The sequence below is a fragment of the Podarcis tiliguerta genome, assembly GCF_965153285.1.
Source record: "Podarcis tiliguerta genome assembly, chromosome: 14".
Taxonomy (NCBI): domain Eukaryota; kingdom Metazoa; phylum Chordata; class Lepidosauria; order Squamata; family Lacertidae; genus Podarcis; species Podarcis tiliguerta.
Genome location: NC_139547.1, coordinates 43486423 through 43502920, shown reverse-complemented (window position 1 = coordinate 43502920; position 16498 = coordinate 43486423). Strand labels below are relative to the sequence as shown.

General features: G+C 43.8%; 2 protein-coding genes and 1 long non-coding RNA gene across 7 annotated transcripts in view; 2 read left to right on the top strand and 1 right to left on the bottom strand.

Moving 5' to 3' along the window:
• Window positions 1-6170, top strand: part of LOC310664432 (small integral membrane protein 10-like protein 3) — a 28784-nt gene extending 22614 nt beyond the window's left edge. For 3 of the 5 annotated variants that reach the window (XM_083413613.1, XM_083413612.1, XM_083413611.1), the window contains 2 exons: window positions 3382-3562; window positions 5915-6170. Coding sequence is in view for 2 of the 5 variants with exons in the window: in XM_083413611.1 (XP_083269737.1) it covers window positions 3382-3562; window positions 5915-6084 (351 nt within the window). In the remaining 3 variants the exon portion in view is untranslated. Of the gene's footprint in view, window positions 1-3327; window positions 3563-5914 lie in introns of all 5 variants that reach the window. The other 2 variants (XM_083413610.1, XM_083413614.1) reach the window with 2 other exon arrangements.
• Window positions 6171-10239: 4069 nt separating this feature from the next.
• On the bottom strand, window positions 10240-11997 carry LOC310664578. Its single transcript, XR_014504968.1, has 2 exons — window positions 11570-11997; window positions 10240-10701 (listed from the first exon to the last, which is right to left on the bottom strand). It is a non-coding gene; the product is annotated as an uncharacterized lncRNA (long non-coding RNA).
• Window positions 11998-12133: 136 nt separating this feature from the next.
• The window catches only part of CYTH3 (cytohesin 3), a 75254-nt gene continuing 70889 nt past the window's right edge, over window positions 12134-16498 (top strand). The window contains exon 1 of the mRNA XM_083413667.1: window positions 12134-13453. Within this exon, the coding sequence (XP_083269793.1) occupies window positions 13423-13453 (31 nt within the window). The 5' untranslated portion in view covers window positions 12134-13422. The remainder of the gene's footprint in view (window positions 13454-16498) is intronic.

Sequence of the window (16498 nt, the reverse complement as noted above, 5' to 3'; positions counted from 1 at the left end):
TACAGTGAATTCCTCGGCTTATCCACTCAGAAGTAAGTTCCACGGAGTTCAGTGGGACTTATTTCTAGGCAAGATTAGCACAGAACAGAAAAAGGACAATGTTGCAATCGGAATTCTTATAAAAGAGTTTATAAGACACCAGACTTACAATGGATGCCATAAGTATTGAGAGGCTCTGCGGAGGTACTGTTTCTTCTTCACACCCAAGAGGTCATCATCTTGATCAAGAGCCATCATTATCTTCATAAATGGTGGCGTTGGTGATGATGACAACAATTACTGATGAGGTTATACAAGTTGAGCATGCTCAGTTGGCATGGAATGCTGACCTGGGGTGGGGGCGAGAGGAGGGTGATGGAGTGACAGGGAGAATGAAAAATCCAAACCACTCTGCCTCTGGGTCCTGCATCTCGCATTTGGGTCCCTCCTCCAGCTTACTCCATTTGAGCACCAATTCTTTTCTGCAACTACGTTCATCTATCACAAAATTTAGATAATGCTTGAATAAGTGGTTTACAAAATCTGTGCAAAGCTGAGCATTTAAAGAACATGAGAAGAATTCTGCTGGATCAGACTGAAGACCTAACTTCTTAGTCCAACATCTTACTTCCCACAGTGATCAGCAAGATATCTCCAGGAAGCCAAAAAGCACAGGGAATGAAGGCAATGGCCCTCTCTTGCTCCTCAGTGGTATATTACCTCTGAACTTGGAGGTTCTATCCTAGAAAGCAGCAAAGGACCAGCCACCACCCCCTCCATTACTAGATCTCTGTTGCTTCTTGAAGAAAATACATTATTTTCACACACAAAATGAGAACTGAATCAAAGTGGAAATTAAAACAAGGCTGGGACTTCTCTCATGCACCCAAAACCAGCGTTAAGCAGGATTGATCTCTCAGCTGGTGCATGGAGAAGTCAACCCTTCTCCCTCTACCTCTACAGGCCAAGCTTGACAGGTGGGCACCATCACTCACCTGTCAATCATCTGATGTAATTAAGGTGTCTGGTGATTGACAAGTGGGCCCACCGCCTGTCATAGTTGGCCCATGAGGTTGCCAGTGGTGGTGGGAGATAGAGATGGGAAACCTTTTTGGCCTTCTAGGCCAGATCTTTGTTATACGGCAGTGGTTCCCCATTTGCCAAGTACTATGTACCTCCTGTTTTTCAAAAGCCAAGCCATGGAAACCCTTCTTTTGAAATAATGGATATCTCTAGGGTAGTTTTTGTTATGTGAATTGTGCCACAGATCCCCTGGGTGGGTTACTCCCATGGGTCCTCAGGCCACCAGTTGGGAACCACTGTTATATGGCATTTGCTTTTCCATTTCATTTGATAAAACTGTCCTGTCGTTGCAAAGGAAGAGAGGGCTTCTCTTTCTAAACTCCTGATAGTCTAGAAAGCTATGTGCTCCACAGGGAAGGGAATGAACTTCCGTTTGTGGTGAGGTCACTTGGGTAAAGGGTAAAAAGGTTGCTGCTGCCTCCTAAGTAGGCATTGCTTCCTAGTGCCTGGATTAGCAGGAATTCTGCAACTCCCGTGCTGATGCACAGTTCTATTTTAAACTGCCATACCCTGAGTCATGACAGTCTGGAGTAGTATTGCTTCCCTTGCGTATTGCTGTCTTTCCACGATTTCAACAGGGATCTTTCCTATCTCGGGCTCTTTAGCTAGAGATTGCAGGAATTGGACCTGACACTTCATGAGTGGGAAGCTTCAGATCTGCCAGAGCTGTACCCCACTCCACACTCTGTTGATGCATTGCGATGGTGAAGTGGAACCTCCAGGTTCAGAGGAGTATAGTGCTAAATAACAGTTCCGGAGGGGCAGCAAGAAATGTGTGCAATTGCCTTCATGCCTTTAGCGTGGACTTCCCAGAAGGTACTGACTCTGCACTGTAGGAAATGAGACGCAGTACCAGTTGGACCTTTGGACTGATCCACAAGGGTTTGATGTATGACAGTGTAAGTCTTTTAAAATGCAAGTCTTTATACGCTCCAATTCCCCAAGCGTTTTGTAAAACTCCAAAACCGTCAATGAGATTTCTGATGATGCTGTACTTACGTAGTTAAATTTATTTCAACATTGGTTCTAGCCGATCTGAAGAGAGGTGGGGGTTTTTTTTTGGGGGGGGGATATATGTTTACATTAAGAGCTAACCGGAGAACAAAATACTTATTTCTCCATGAGTTTTCTATGTGGTTTAGAAATGGAAATTACTTTAGTTTTAAAACTTCAAGGCAAATGAGAATTAAAGATGAAAGTGACCTAGAAATCAAAAAAATTAATGCATTGACAAAATGGGTCCCGCAACAAAATTTTGCAGCATGGAGTGTTTCTGTTTAGGGTTACAACCAACCATATTCTTTACTGGGAGAGCTCTTTTATTCCCCTTCCCTGGGGTTTGTCCAGTCCAGCATTCTGTGTCCATTGAGCATGCTCAGTCCTTATTGAGCTGTTTTGGAAATCTTAGGGTTCTCAAAAGCCTGCTGATACTTCCTTTGGCGTGGATGTGTGCAATTTTGGCTACATAAGACTCTACATTCACAGAATGAGTTTGCTATTAGTATACAGTGGTACCTTGGTTCTCAAACTTAATCCGTTCTGGAAGTCTATTCCAAAACCAAAGCATTCCAAAACCTAAGCTGCACTTTCCCATAGAAAGTAATGCAAAATGGATTGATCCATTCCAGACTTTTAAAAACAACCGCTAAAACAGCAATTTAACATGAATTTTACTATCTAACGAGACCATTGATCCATAAAATGAAAGCAATAAACAATGTACTATGGTCACACAACCGAGCCATCAGTATCTGAACTGGGTTTTTGTGACAAAGTCACAAAAACAAAAAAAGAGCTGCAAAAACAAAAACGCAAAATAAATAGCAGAAACAGACAGACCTCAGCGTAACACTCAAAACGTAAGTGTGGCACTCAAATCGGAAGTATAACGCTCAAAACGGAGCATATTCAGCTTCCAAAAAAAGTTCGCAAACTTCCTGGCTTGCAGTGTTGGGTTCCAAGTTGTTTGAGTACCAAGGTACCACTGTACAATATACTAGCAGTGTCGCTCAGGAATTCTAAGAAACCAAAAAATCAGTGCAATTTTGAAAGGTTCAGTTTGCTATCTTCATTCTAAATGGTGTCCAACTGTATCCAAACATAGGTGAAAACCTGCTCCTTGATCTCGTGAACCATCGTGCAAAATACGCTTACGTTATCTTAAGAGGAGGTGTTCAAATGCATAACTTGCAACATTTCCCCCAAAATATATAGCAGATTATGTAGGAAAGTGCACAAAATGCCGGCTTTCTGATTTTATTCTAGCTGGCCCTTAGCTCTGCTTCGGTGGGTGAGCAGTATTTCCTGCTAATTTTCCAGGCTCTTCCTGTGCCCAACATAAACCAAGTAGCAGAAAATGGAAACACAGCACTTCATGCCGCAGTAAACACTGGAAAAATGCATCTCGTGTCTTCGCTCTTGCATTACCCTGGAATTAACGTGAACGTCCCAAATCCACAGTGCGATGGGGCGACTGCGTTACATCTTGCCATTGCTTACGGTAATGCTTCATACCTTTTTTTAAAATAAGTTTTGATTTTAAGGTAGTTCTGTCATTTTACAAGTGCAAGGAGGTAATACAGGTGTTTTGCCCCTATTTCTTATGGCCAAATTAGTGGAAACAGTGGAGATTGTGGTCAGATAGAAGCAGTCCAGTGTTGGGGAAAATTGGGAGTTGGAGGAGGTTTTTACAACCCTTTCTCCCTCTGTAAGAGGTAGGGAAATCTCAGGTTTGGGAACCAAGTCTCTCTGACTGAGTGGAAAGCCTAGTTAGCGCTTCCCCAGCTTTGGGAAGGAGTTGGGAGGGCTCTAGGACCCCGCCAGAGCCCTCATGCCCCCTTACCTGCCTTTGGGAAGGCGGGGTTGGGGTGGATTTGGCCTTGCACAGGGTGTCATAGTACCCAACTCCACCACCCCCTCATACCTGGCCCTGCTTCATGCCCTGAGATTGCCTAGCTCAGGGGTCAGCAAACTTTTTCAGCAAACTTTTGCCCCACAAATCACCTAGAGATGCATTTTAAATAAAAGCACATACATTCTACTCATGTAAAAACGCCAGGCAGGCCCCACAAATAACCCAGAGATGCATTTTAAATAAGAGGGCACATTCTACTCATGTAAAAACACCAGGCAGGCCCCACAAATAACCCAGAGATGCATTTTAAATAAAAGGACACATTCTACTCATGTAAAACCACGCTGATTCCCGGACCATCCACAGGCCGGATTTAGAAGGTGGTTGGGCCGGATCCAGCCCCTGGGCCTTAGTTTGTCTACCCATGGCCTAGCTGGAATGTGCTCCTGAACTCTGACAGTGCATCTTGCATGTCTGGATGTTGGTAGAAACTAGCCAACTGCACAAAGGTAAACTGTACATCCCACCACTGGCATGTGGCCCTTGGAAGGTTGCCCAGAAGGGAATGCGGCCCTCAGTTTGCAAAAAGTTCCTGCCCTGTGCCATTTTACTGATGAGAAAATCATTCCCACCCATTTGCTCCCTAAAGGAAAGCATATGCATGCCATTATCCATAGGTCTTAATGGGGCAAATAACAGCTTTGGGCAGTGGTGCCATCCTGGCAGGGATTTGGGCAAATGTCTAGGGCCCCACTGAATAAAATTGACAGGAAGATCCCCAAATGTAGCCATGCCGGCTTACTACATTTTAAAAGTTAAGTTATTGTTGTTAGCATCTGTCTGTCTCGAGAGACAATGGAGTGCACCTCTGGGGGTGAGACTGCAATCCTATATACCTGTTTACCTGGGAGTGAGTCCCACTTGACTCAGTAGGCGTTTCTTTTCCGTAAGCATCGGATTGTGTTATAAGTGATGTAATACACATTAATACACAGTGACTGCATGCCTGGCATCAGGGTGTGTGTGGAGAGGTCAGTTTCATAAACCACAGTGCTAAATATGCTACAGAATAGGGACACCGGGAACTCTACTCCAGCACTGCCATCTTAGAGGAGCTCTCTTAGAAAAGTTTCTATCTGCTCCCAGTGCTGGGTTCCTTTATCATTCAGGTGTAGGGGGGGGGAGAACCAGACTACATTGACAGTGTTAAGTAGATCTCAAAATACTTGTTGTCTGCCCTGTTTGACATGGAAAATTGTTATGCATGCCACATACAATACCATACATACCTGTCAGGTTGTTTGTTTGTTTTTTAAATCCATAACATCTAGTCTTGTCCCTGCCCTGATCTTAAAGTCCCAACAGTTTCAAACCACAACAAAATTTAAGGACAAAACAAATAAATCACAAGTATTCTAAAACGTGCATTAGTATTCCTAAAGGTCGTGTTAACAGACATCATAATTAAGATGCTTCCTGTTTTCATGTTTTAAGTCTGAAAGGTAAATTTGAAATATTTCACTTGGTAAATTCTAATCCACACATCTGTTGCTAAGCTAGGTAGGAAATTGTTAAGAAACTTTGGAAGACCTGGATTAAGTTCCTGAGATCTGAGCAATACAATTTAAAAATGCACACCAGGTAGCGGGTGATGGAGGACCTCTGTCTGGTACCCCAAAGTAAGAGTGGAGAGCCTCAAAACGTTGTGAGACTCCCAGCTCCCATCAGACTCAGCCAGCAAACAGGGATAGTGGAAGTTACCAACACCTGAAGAGGAAACTAGTTCCCCATTCCTGTCCTAAATTGTTGGAATTTGTTGGCATCCGTTCTGGAGACAAGGGAGGCGTGCACCTTTGGGGTGAAGTCAAACTACTGCAGAGCATGCTAGATAAACTGTTGATATTGTTCTGTGTGAGTCAAGTTTGGGTGGTTGTAGAAAATATATTCTGTGCCAAAACACATTTACCTCTTTCTCTCTCTCTTTTAAAATCTATTTAGGGCACCTGGGAATTTGCTATTTGTTGCTGAATGCCACCGCTGATGTAGAAAGTCCCATGGGAGGGTTGACACCTTTGCAACTTGCCGAGATGTTTGGGAATGAAACTATAATCGCCCTTATCAAAATGCACGTAAAGAAATTTAAACTTGAAAATAAAATGTTTGCCTGATCATCTTGTTGAACAACATCCCGTAGAATTTTTGAAAATATACCACCTATTTTAATTTTTCTATTAAAGCTTTTCCCCCGCACAAACTTGGGAGGTGAGTGTGTTTCTTTACCAATGGTGCTCCTTCAGTTATGTTCAATTCTGTTTTGAGTGCTTTATTTTATTTATCTCAATCTGTGGCTGCTTCCTGGTTTTCTTATATTTCTGGGTTCTCAGCTGTGACGGAAGGGACAAACTGCTGGTGGGAGAACAGTATGCTGCTTTGGGGGCAAGAGCAAATTGACTCATGGAGAACCTGAGAACAGGGAAGGGAGAAAGGGTATAAGTGGTCATATGACAGCTAGTCGTGCCCTGCCTGGAGCAATTAAGTGAGAACATAAGAAGAGCTTGCTGGATCAGGCCAATGACCCACCTAGTCCAGCTTCCTGTTCTGACAGTGGCCAACCAGATGCCTGTGGAAAGCCTGCAAGCAGGACCTGAGTGCAAGAGCATGTTTGCCTTCTGCAGTTTCCAGCAAATGTTCTTCAGAAGCATGGTTGGAGGCAGAGCAATAGCCATCATGGCACGAGTTCCAGTATCATGGAGCCAGTGTGCTGTAGTGGTTAGGAGCGGTAGTCATGTAATCTGGGGAACCGGGTTCGCGTCTCCGCTCCTCCACATGCAGCTGCTGGGTGACCTTGGGCTAGTCACACTTCTCTGAAGTCTCTCAGCCCCACTCACCTCACAGAGTGTTTGTTGTGGGGGAGGAAGGGAAAGGAGATGGTTAGCTGCTTTGAAACTCCTGAAGGGGAGTGAAAGGCGGGATATCAAATCCAAACTCCTCCTCTTCTTCTTCTTCTTCTTCTTCATCATCATCTTCTTCTTCTTCTATCATGAGACCACGGGGGCAGATTTTCTTCGCTTTCCACTTTCTCCATGATCTTAATTAAAAAGTCCCAAATGCTTCAACCTTTCCTCATAGGAGACCTGGACCCACCATGAACCAGAATGGAAGAGTAGGAAAGAGGTGAGATTTTTAGGGAGGGCAAAGTACCTGAGATGTTGGGGGAGAAGTGGGAAAAGATGCTAGGATGGTTGGGGTGGAAAAGAGAAGATGGGGGGAGACGTTCCCAGTATTTATCAAATTTAATGGACATTTACATAGTTTTGGGATATTCAGATACCAGACTCCTTTGCAGTGAGATTGAGGGGCTGAATACAGTTGTACCTTGGAAGTTGAATGGAATCCGTTCTGGAAGTCTGTTTGACTTCCAAACCGTTTGGAAACCAGGGAATGGCTTCTGTTTGGCTGCAGGAAGCTCCTGCAGCCAATTGGAAGCAGCGTCTGACATCCGGGTTCCAAAGAACATTTGCAAACTGGAATACTCGCTTCCGAGTTTGCGGCATTTGGGAGCCAAAACGTTCGACACACAAGGCATTTGGGATCCAAGGTATGCCAGACTGAGCCCCAGAATAAAACAGCTTTCCTTCAAGATGCAGTAGACATAAGCTGAGTAACATTTACAGGAATAGAGAGGCCGTGAAATCACATTATGCTGATAATGTACTAATATTGTCCTATGAAACTCCAGTTATTAACCCCAGCAGCTGATGAGTCAGCCATTAAAGAATCATGCAATGGGCTTAGGAGCCAAGGGAAGTAAAAGACTGCTTGCCTCCTGTCTCCAGCTTTTTGAACCACTTGCTGTAACATTGCATGATAACTATTTAAAATCCTGGGCATAGTTATCTGGAAGTAAGCTCCATTGAGCTCAGCGGTACTTACTTCCGATTGCATAGGTTCAGTTTGTGAAACAGGTTCAGCTTTAGCAAAATATTTTCAGCCAGCCAAAGTACAGCTTTTAACTTTTAGCTAGAAACACAGACATCCTTGACCATTTAAACTGCTGCCATGAAGTAGGAACCCCATCCATGAAAAGTTAAGATGTATCCAGCCTTTGCTTTATTGTTTAACTCATTCTCTGCCTTCCTCTATGCTAATCTGTCACAAACAAACTGGAATGGGTTATAATCACCTCATTCACTTGCTGGAGAAAGAAGGATCTGTCAATTCCCCTGGTGCTCTGGCAGATGACTTAATTGCTCCTGCTCTGGAATAAAGTATTTGAGCTGCATTCCTCTGCAATCCCTCTGTACTGCACCACAGAAGCTGATTACTAATCACTGCAGCCCTGATTTGTAGCCTTCTTGACTACAAAGATGGTTCATAGCATAGCAATCTTTCATTTGAAATCACAAGGTGGTATACAGTGAAATAAAATATTAAAATTACAATTAAAAAATAATCAGCAGCCAATAGGTTAGGGCATACATAAAATTAATGATCTGGAATAGTGCATTCTTGTTTCAATTTTGCAAAGAGAACCAGTGTGCTGTAATAGATGGTTGGACTGTGACCTGAGTAACCAGGGTTCAAATCCCAACTTGGCCATGATGTTCACTGGGTGACCTTGGGCCAGTCACCGTCCCTCAGCCTCTATCCTACCTCACAGGGTTGTTGTGAGGATAAAATGGGTAAGGAGAACCACGTACACCACCTTGATCTCTTTGGAGGAAAATATGGTATATAAATGTAATAAACTTAATCATAACAAAAACAATAAACATCGCTGAGAAATATGCTAGCATAAATTTCTCAGTGATGTTTGCAGAATACCAGGTACAAAATGAGATGGGCAACCTAGTTTTTAAATCTTGTTTGGGACTCTTGTCTTCTTAGGGTAACAGCCATGGAGCAGTTAGAAACCCACATGCTAAATATATCAGATTCTGGGCTGCATAGTGAATTGTTTTCCTACACCCATGATGGTGTAAATCCTATTCTGGCCACAAAGGGAATGTAAAGTGCCAAATCCATCTCAGTTCCACCACCATAAACCACAGTGGGATTTCATCAGGTATTTATTTGACTCCTGTATGCTTGCAGCTTCCTCGGAAAAATTCCTCTATTTAGTGTTTTTTTCCACTCCAAAATTCCTTCTTTGCCTTCTGAAATGCTGGGCTGATTTTCTCCTCCTTATGCAAAATTAACAGAAAATATAGACTGCGTTCCATTTTCTTAATTAAAATACAGATTTTAAAAATGGTAACCAATCCTTGCTTCTACACAAGTCTTTGTTGTGCAGTTATTCTATGCTGCGAATTAATGTTTCATTATTCTCTCTATGAATGCTTAATGATCTTTCAAGATTATTTTAAATGTTTTCCTGGAAGCTCAGCCATTGCAAAGCAGCTGCTCAATAACATATATATTTTATGCTTATATGTTTATATTTTAATATTCATTTGGAAAATCCACCCTAAAAAGTTGTGTTTACTCTTTATAACAATGTAGGAAGGAAGGCTTGTTAAATTGTCAATAACCTTCCTCCAACTGTGAGACATCTGGCTAATTAATGAAATTTAGTTCTTTTATGGTGTTATGAGTTTGACTGACTCAGTTAGCAGTAATGAGACGATTTGCTGGGGTTTTGCCTGACAGACTTGATGGGTGATTTGGGGACAAGAGAAAGGGGCTTCAGTGATCCTTAATGTTGCCTGGATTGCAATGTCTATCCAGGCTATGGGTTTTGACACACCTGAAAGAGTTTGGGGGGGTGGGGTGCAGAACAGAAAGTCAGAAACAAGTTTAGATTTGGGAAAAGACAGCTATGTAAAATGTGTAGCTCAAGTCAGCTTGCCTCGGAGCAGATTGGTTTGTTGCTTTGTAGAATCTGAAGCAGCCTCATTCCACCTAATGATAAGGCCGGTCCTACCTGTAGGATTCATAAGGGGAAAGCTGGATTTGTGATGGTTTGGCTTGCCAAGTGTAACAAGCTCTCAAGGTACTCCCAGAAGGTTACCTTATATCACAAACTGGTCATTCAGGTCTGATTTTCCTTTGTGCACATCTGGTAGGTTAGCACTTACACATTTACATTTTTCAGTCATAATACTCACTGGTGTGCAGCCACTTGCCAACCATACCAGTGGTTGGAGCTCACTCAGCCCCAAGTGCTTTACTGTGCCTTCCCTCAAGTACTCCCACACACCTCAACTACTTTTTTCATCATCATCATTAGAGCCTGATGATGAACTGTGACTGCAGTCTCCCAGCCAGGTAATCCCCCACATTTACTCTCTGGAGATTCTGAGTATCTGATATGATCCAGTATGAACGTGGCTTGTAGCCATCAGCGAATATAAGTTTATTTGTGTCACAGGAGCGTGCAATTCAGTAATCATACAATTCAAAATTGGAGTTAACTTATTATTAGCCAAAGCACAATCTCGACAGTCTTGGTTGAGTGTCAGGCCTAAAGAGCAGAGCAGCTCATTCCTGGTGGACTTATTCTATGAAAATCAGTTGCTGAGGTTGAAAGTCCCTGCCTCCTCACAGCCTCCTCCTGCTCAGGGTTTTTTCCCAAGTAATCAGAGACTGCACCTGCATGCAGCCAACCTCTCCTCCACCCTTTGCATGCCTCTTCTGGTTCTGGGAGACAAGTGGGGAGGGGAGGACTCTTCACCAGCCTGATTCATCTTTGCCTCTTGGCCTCCCTCTTCCAACTCTCCTGCTTCAGCTTCAGCCTCTGATTCCTTCCACTCTTCTTGCATAAATGACAAGTTTTTAGCCACCAGCTATTAAGTAAACAACACAAAATTAGAGTACAGTGGTACCTCGGATTACATACACTTCAGGTTACACACTCCGCTAACCCAGAAATAGTGCTTCAGGTTAAGAACTTTGCTTCAGGATAAGAACAGAAATCGGGCTCCGGCGGTGCGGCGGCAGCAGCAGGAAGCCCATTAGCTAAAGTGGTGTTTCAGGTTAAGAACAGTTTTAGGTTAAGAATGGACCTCCGGAACGAATTAAGTACTTAACCTGAGGTACCACTGTACAGTAGTAATATTATTGCATGTGAAATTCCTCAATATAATCTGAATGACATGTTAAATTTCCTCACATGTGTAATAAACCATTTACTCAACCTTTATTAGCTTTCCCCTGAACAAAAAATTAACCGGAACAAATAATCCCAAACTGCAATAAAAGCAACATAGTGAATGTAGGGAATCTGATCTGTTTGGAAAAAAAATAAACTAGGGCCTAACAAAAAGGATAGGAAATCTTTGAGCCCCTCACAGACGAAACCTGAACTGTGATATTTGAGGAACACTTTGAACTTAAACAAGAGTGTCAACACAGCACTAATATTTGTGAAGGAGCAATATAAAAAAACCAAAGAATAGTTCTCTCTAGGGATTAATAAAATGACAGTAGAGAACTTGAAAGGTATTCTGAGGAAGGTCAGACCCAGCAGTTTCTGAACTATGAACAAGGAAATATATATATAGAGAGAGAGGGAGAGAGAGAGGGAGGGAGGGAGAGAAAGTTTTTCACCCCTTTCATATCATCCTTCTATGGCACAACAGAAATCCTAAACATAGCACAAAATGTGGAAATATTCTAAAACGCTTCAGATTAATGCTGCAGCAACAATCTTACCTTGGTTACTAACAGTCCCCATCCCATTTCCAGTCATCATTTGCTAATCTCTCAATGTAAGGAGCTCAATATAGGGAAAATAATCATTATAGGATTGGCTTGTCAGCCCTACTGTGTACACACAATACCTTTAAAGCACATTTTAAGGACATCTCCCCCCTAAAAAATAAATTGTACTCTGTCCTTTGTTAAGGGTCGCTGGGATTTGTATCTGTGGTAAACTCACAGAAAGAGTGTGTTTGAATGTTCTTTAAAGGTATACAGTAGTATGTATTGGCTGCCCTAACTTTGCTAATACTGCACCGAGTGAGGACATTTTTGGGCACAATCCCATAATATTTCTTATTATCACAGTAATTCATTCCCATACAGTTGCTTTCTTCTCTGTAGGTACCTGTATTGTTGTTGTTATTCTATTATTATTATTATTATTAATTTTATAATGAATGATTTTAGAGTGTTGTTTGTGCTGTACTTTTGTACTGTTTTATTGTTGTTAGCCGCCCTGAGCCCGGATTCGGCTGGGGAGGGCGGGATATAAATAAAATTTTATATTATTATTATTATTATTATTATTATTATTATTATTATTATTATTATTTAGTGCCCCCTTTGCCTTGGCACCCTATGCAGTGGAACTGCCTGCACCGCCCCAAGTTTGGAACTGGCTGCAGTTATGGGGTAAAACAAGACTTTTGGGGTGCTAATGTTGTGAACCCCTCCACTGCAGGCTCAGGGTGAGTATATATGTGTACACAAACTATATAGCCCCTAAACTAAAGACACCAGTCTCTGCTATGTCTCACCCCAAAAGGAAACATAAACAAAGAGTAAACTCCGGGATCCCCTGGAATCTCGCACCGCTCCGAGATTGGGGTGCCAGGCAACTGGATCCCCGCAGCTTCCAGACTGCTCCTGTTCACCTGAATACATATACATCCATGCAAGTAACCTCGCGACTAGTTTGGCCCGAGTTAACACCCAGGCGGGGCGAAAAGTGTTTTTAACCTTGAATTTAAAACTGCCGTGAGGCGACCCAGGGGTGCCAACTTGAATAAAATATGGGAGGCAAGAACCGCTCCGCATAATCGATCACTTGACACGGTGCACTATTTGAATGGCAATGCCGACCGACTTTGGGGGAACCCCGCACCCTCAAATATTTTATTGGAGGGCCGAAGCCCCCTCCTTAGTCCTAAGGAGCTGGCTCCTCTGACCCGCCCTGAATGAATAACAATAGCTGCCGTTGTTCAAACGACCAAAGGAATCGCTCGCGGAGGTGGGCGCTCTTTTGAGTTCCTCGGGCAGTTGAGGGGGACGGTTTTGGGTTGCTTCGCTTCTTCCCAGAGAAACTATGCGCTTTATTTTTAACGGCGGTTTCCCGAGCGACTGGGCAGCCTTGGGAAAAGGGGAGCAGCGGCGTCCCTTCCTCGAAGGTCGCCTGAGGGAAGCAGCAGCAGCCCCCCATTTCCCCTCACGGAAACCCGGCCTTTCGGAGCGGCAGCGGCGGCGCTGCTGCCTTGTGGCGGAGCGCGGCGTCGAAGGAGGGCCTGAGCTTGAGGCGGCCTCTCCTCCTCCTCCTCCCTCCCACATAATATTTCTTTCTCCCTTCCCCTGCGTGGGTCACATGAGAAGGGGCGGGCGAGCCTCGCTAAGCAGCAGCAGCTGCGACGGGCGGCAGCGACAGTCGGAGAAGCTCCGCTGAGGAGAAACGAGGCGAACGAGGACATCGGCAGCCGCCTCGGAGCTGAGGGGAGCCGGAGCCGCCGGCCGCCAAGCGCCCCCCTCAGGAGTCCGCGCGGGCTCCTCGCGACGCCTCTAACATCGCCCAGTGCTCGGCCAGCAGCCCCAACATGGACGAAGACGGAGGAGGAGGAGGAAACGGTGAGTAGGGGCGGCAGAGGAGTTTGGTTTGGGAGCTTTATGAGGCGGCGGCGGCCGTAGCAGCAGCGGCGGCGGCGGCGTGGAAGACCACGGATAAGGGAGACTCCCCCCTCGCCCTCACACGCAGAGAGACCAGAGTGCCTCTGAGCGTGTGCAGAGTTTCCCCCTTTAACGCAGGGATTATTAGACATTTTTGGGAACAGTCTGTCAGCTTCATCCAGGGAGGATCAGGGGAGAGATCTGTGTGTGTTTGGGTCGCCCTATTTCATCCTTGCAACAATCCTGTGAGGTCGGTTTCCAAGTTGGGCGGTGTCGGTCCCAAGAGTGTGACAAACTGGAAAGCTTCTTATACCAGAGCAACTTGGCTTCCACTTTTTTGTTTATGTTTTTGGCTCTGCGAATTTAAATGCTTCTTGTTTGGTTAGTCCCCATAGTGAACATATATGATTTGGGCGATCAGCTGCATCCTTCCTGTCGAGGTCCAGAGCAAACTTGCCTGAAGTGCAGTTTGATACTTAAAAAAAAAGAACCAACCTCTCTCTGTCTTGCTTTGGTAAATTGTACGTGTGATTCCTGTGTGGGGAATGAAACCAAGTACCAATTTCTCGCTCTCCCAGTTCTGCACTTGAGGGAGTTTAAAATCCTTTCCAACAACACATGATTACATTGTCATGTCAGTGAAGTGCATTTTGATTCAGAGAAGAATTGAATTGACAGGGTCAAGTATGCAGATATATTCCACCCTCTCAGAATAGTCTCCACACAGCTTGAGGATTTTTTTGGGCTTTGGTGGACTCTGTTCCTGACACGTACCCCAAGCACAAAGATCACACCCTTGCCTTCCATGTACTGGCCTGTTTCTATACAGTACTTGCAATCACCAATGAAGATTAAAGTCCTCCTTGCAACACCCGTAAGCATGCACTGAATTTTGGAAACAGCTGACTCCTTTTACTATGCTTTTGACCAGCCCAATTGTAATCACAGTTTTGAGGGACAGGCTGATTGGCATTAAGCTAACCATTTAAATGATTTGAGTGATGAGTGATCCTTGTTCTCCTGAATGACGCCAGTCACCATGTCCCTTGCTTCTTTTGTTGCCCCACTTCTCAGTTTCCAAATTTAGTTTTGCTATATGTCAGAGCTTGAGTTGGGTAGTTTGATCCAGACAGCCCAGAACTGTGTTGCTTTTTACTTTTTTTGCAGTGCAGGGAGGAACTCTGTGAGCTGGCAGCTGCTGTCAGTGTGTGGGGCTAGCTAGCAACCTGTTGCAGGTGACATATAACAGTGACTGTCCTCTGTGGTGACTCTGATCCCTATACAACAATTTTTCCTTTCATTTTACCATCGCAAATACTACTATTTCCCCTACAGTTCCAATCCCCATGTGTTCCTATGTATGCTTAGTCCTTTGCAGTTTTATTTTGGCAACATAACCTCTTCTCCTATTTTTTCATCCTGTTGCAGTGAGTGACCCCTTCCCCTAACTGAAGTAAGGCTCACCCCCTCCCAATAGCTACTCATATCATGTCTCCCATTCTCTATAACCACTTCCACTCTAAAAAAAAAAAAAAAGCCCTCCTCATGTGTACTTCTTGACATGGTTTGTTCCTATCTCCTAACTGCACACAACTCCCATTCATGTATATTTTTCTCTGCCCCCACACTGTCGCCCACAGATTGCTTTTTCACATATTTATCAGTGCCTCTCGGGATGGGGTAGAGTACTGAGAGACATGAATATAATAAGGAGTAGTGAGTAGTTTTCAGGCTGCTGCCTGCTATATAAAGAGGAGTGTTGTTGAAGGAGGAGCTGGGTTAATCTTTCTGGCAAGGCAAAGCAAGCACTGCCTGTTTTGCTAATTCTAATGTAGGGATGCTGTTCTGATTGGGACTGTTCCATTCAGCATGGAGGACAATAGAGAACTCTGTGTCATGGCATACCCTAACTTATTAATGTCCCCTTCCCATTTCCCCCCTTGAAAGGTCATCTGTTTCTGGAGGAGGAAAAATGAATGCATAGTGTTTAGGGGTTGTGTCAATGGTTGCAAAAGGCAAGTTAGTGATGCAGGATGAGGCCTGGGTATAAAAGATCCTATAGAAAGGGGAGAAGACTAAGGGACATTAGAAGCCACATGGAGATGCAATGAACAGTTTCAAATGGTTGATTTGTGCCACCAGTAGTGTTAAGGTTGATGACAAATTGTTCATTCTTTCACAGTGAAATCCTTGTGTGTTCTTTAGCCTGCCTGAAATTGTGTATACGCTTTGCTGAAAACAATGTGTGATAGAAAGGTTAATTGTTTCTTATAGTTTGACATGGGCACTGCTGCTGCCTCAGTCTAGGTGCAGCAGTAATTGCTAAGCAGTTTATCCAGTTTGAACAGGCATACAGTTTCCATAGACATTTGCTCAAATGTTTGTAAACACATACCTTTAAAATCTAGGGCGCGTATTTCATAGCGTCCTTGGGTACTCCTTCAGGCTGTTGAATTATAATGGATGCGCCCATAGTTTGAACATCATATAGGATTTTCAACGAAAGGGATTGGGTTAAGACATTTGAGTTAAGCTTTGCCTAATCAAGCAGCACACAAAGGACAGTGGTAATAAAATTGTAAAAGTAATTTATGTAATTTCAAGACCAAGGCATTTTATCAAGAAGTCCTTAGAACAACCATGGGACCCTGTTTCCCTCCAGGTATATGCTAGACTGCAGCCCCGATCATCTTTGACTTTTGGGTATGTTGACCAGGGCTGATGTTAATTGGAGCCCAACAAAATCTGGAGGGTCACAGGTTCTCATTCCTGCTTTTGAATAAGGAAGCTGAATTTGTTCTGTGTTCCTTTATTTATATTTGTTGTGCAAATATATGAAGAGCTAGTTATGTGGCATGAGTAATAGTTGCATTATGATCTCTTGCACTAAGACTAAGAAGCTAGAATTCTGAAACCAAGTGGGTGTGGTGTGTTTATCTTGACATAAGGAAAAAATGCTAGGATTAATCAGTGACATGTTGCAGGAAGGCATCCTATAAACAAGCA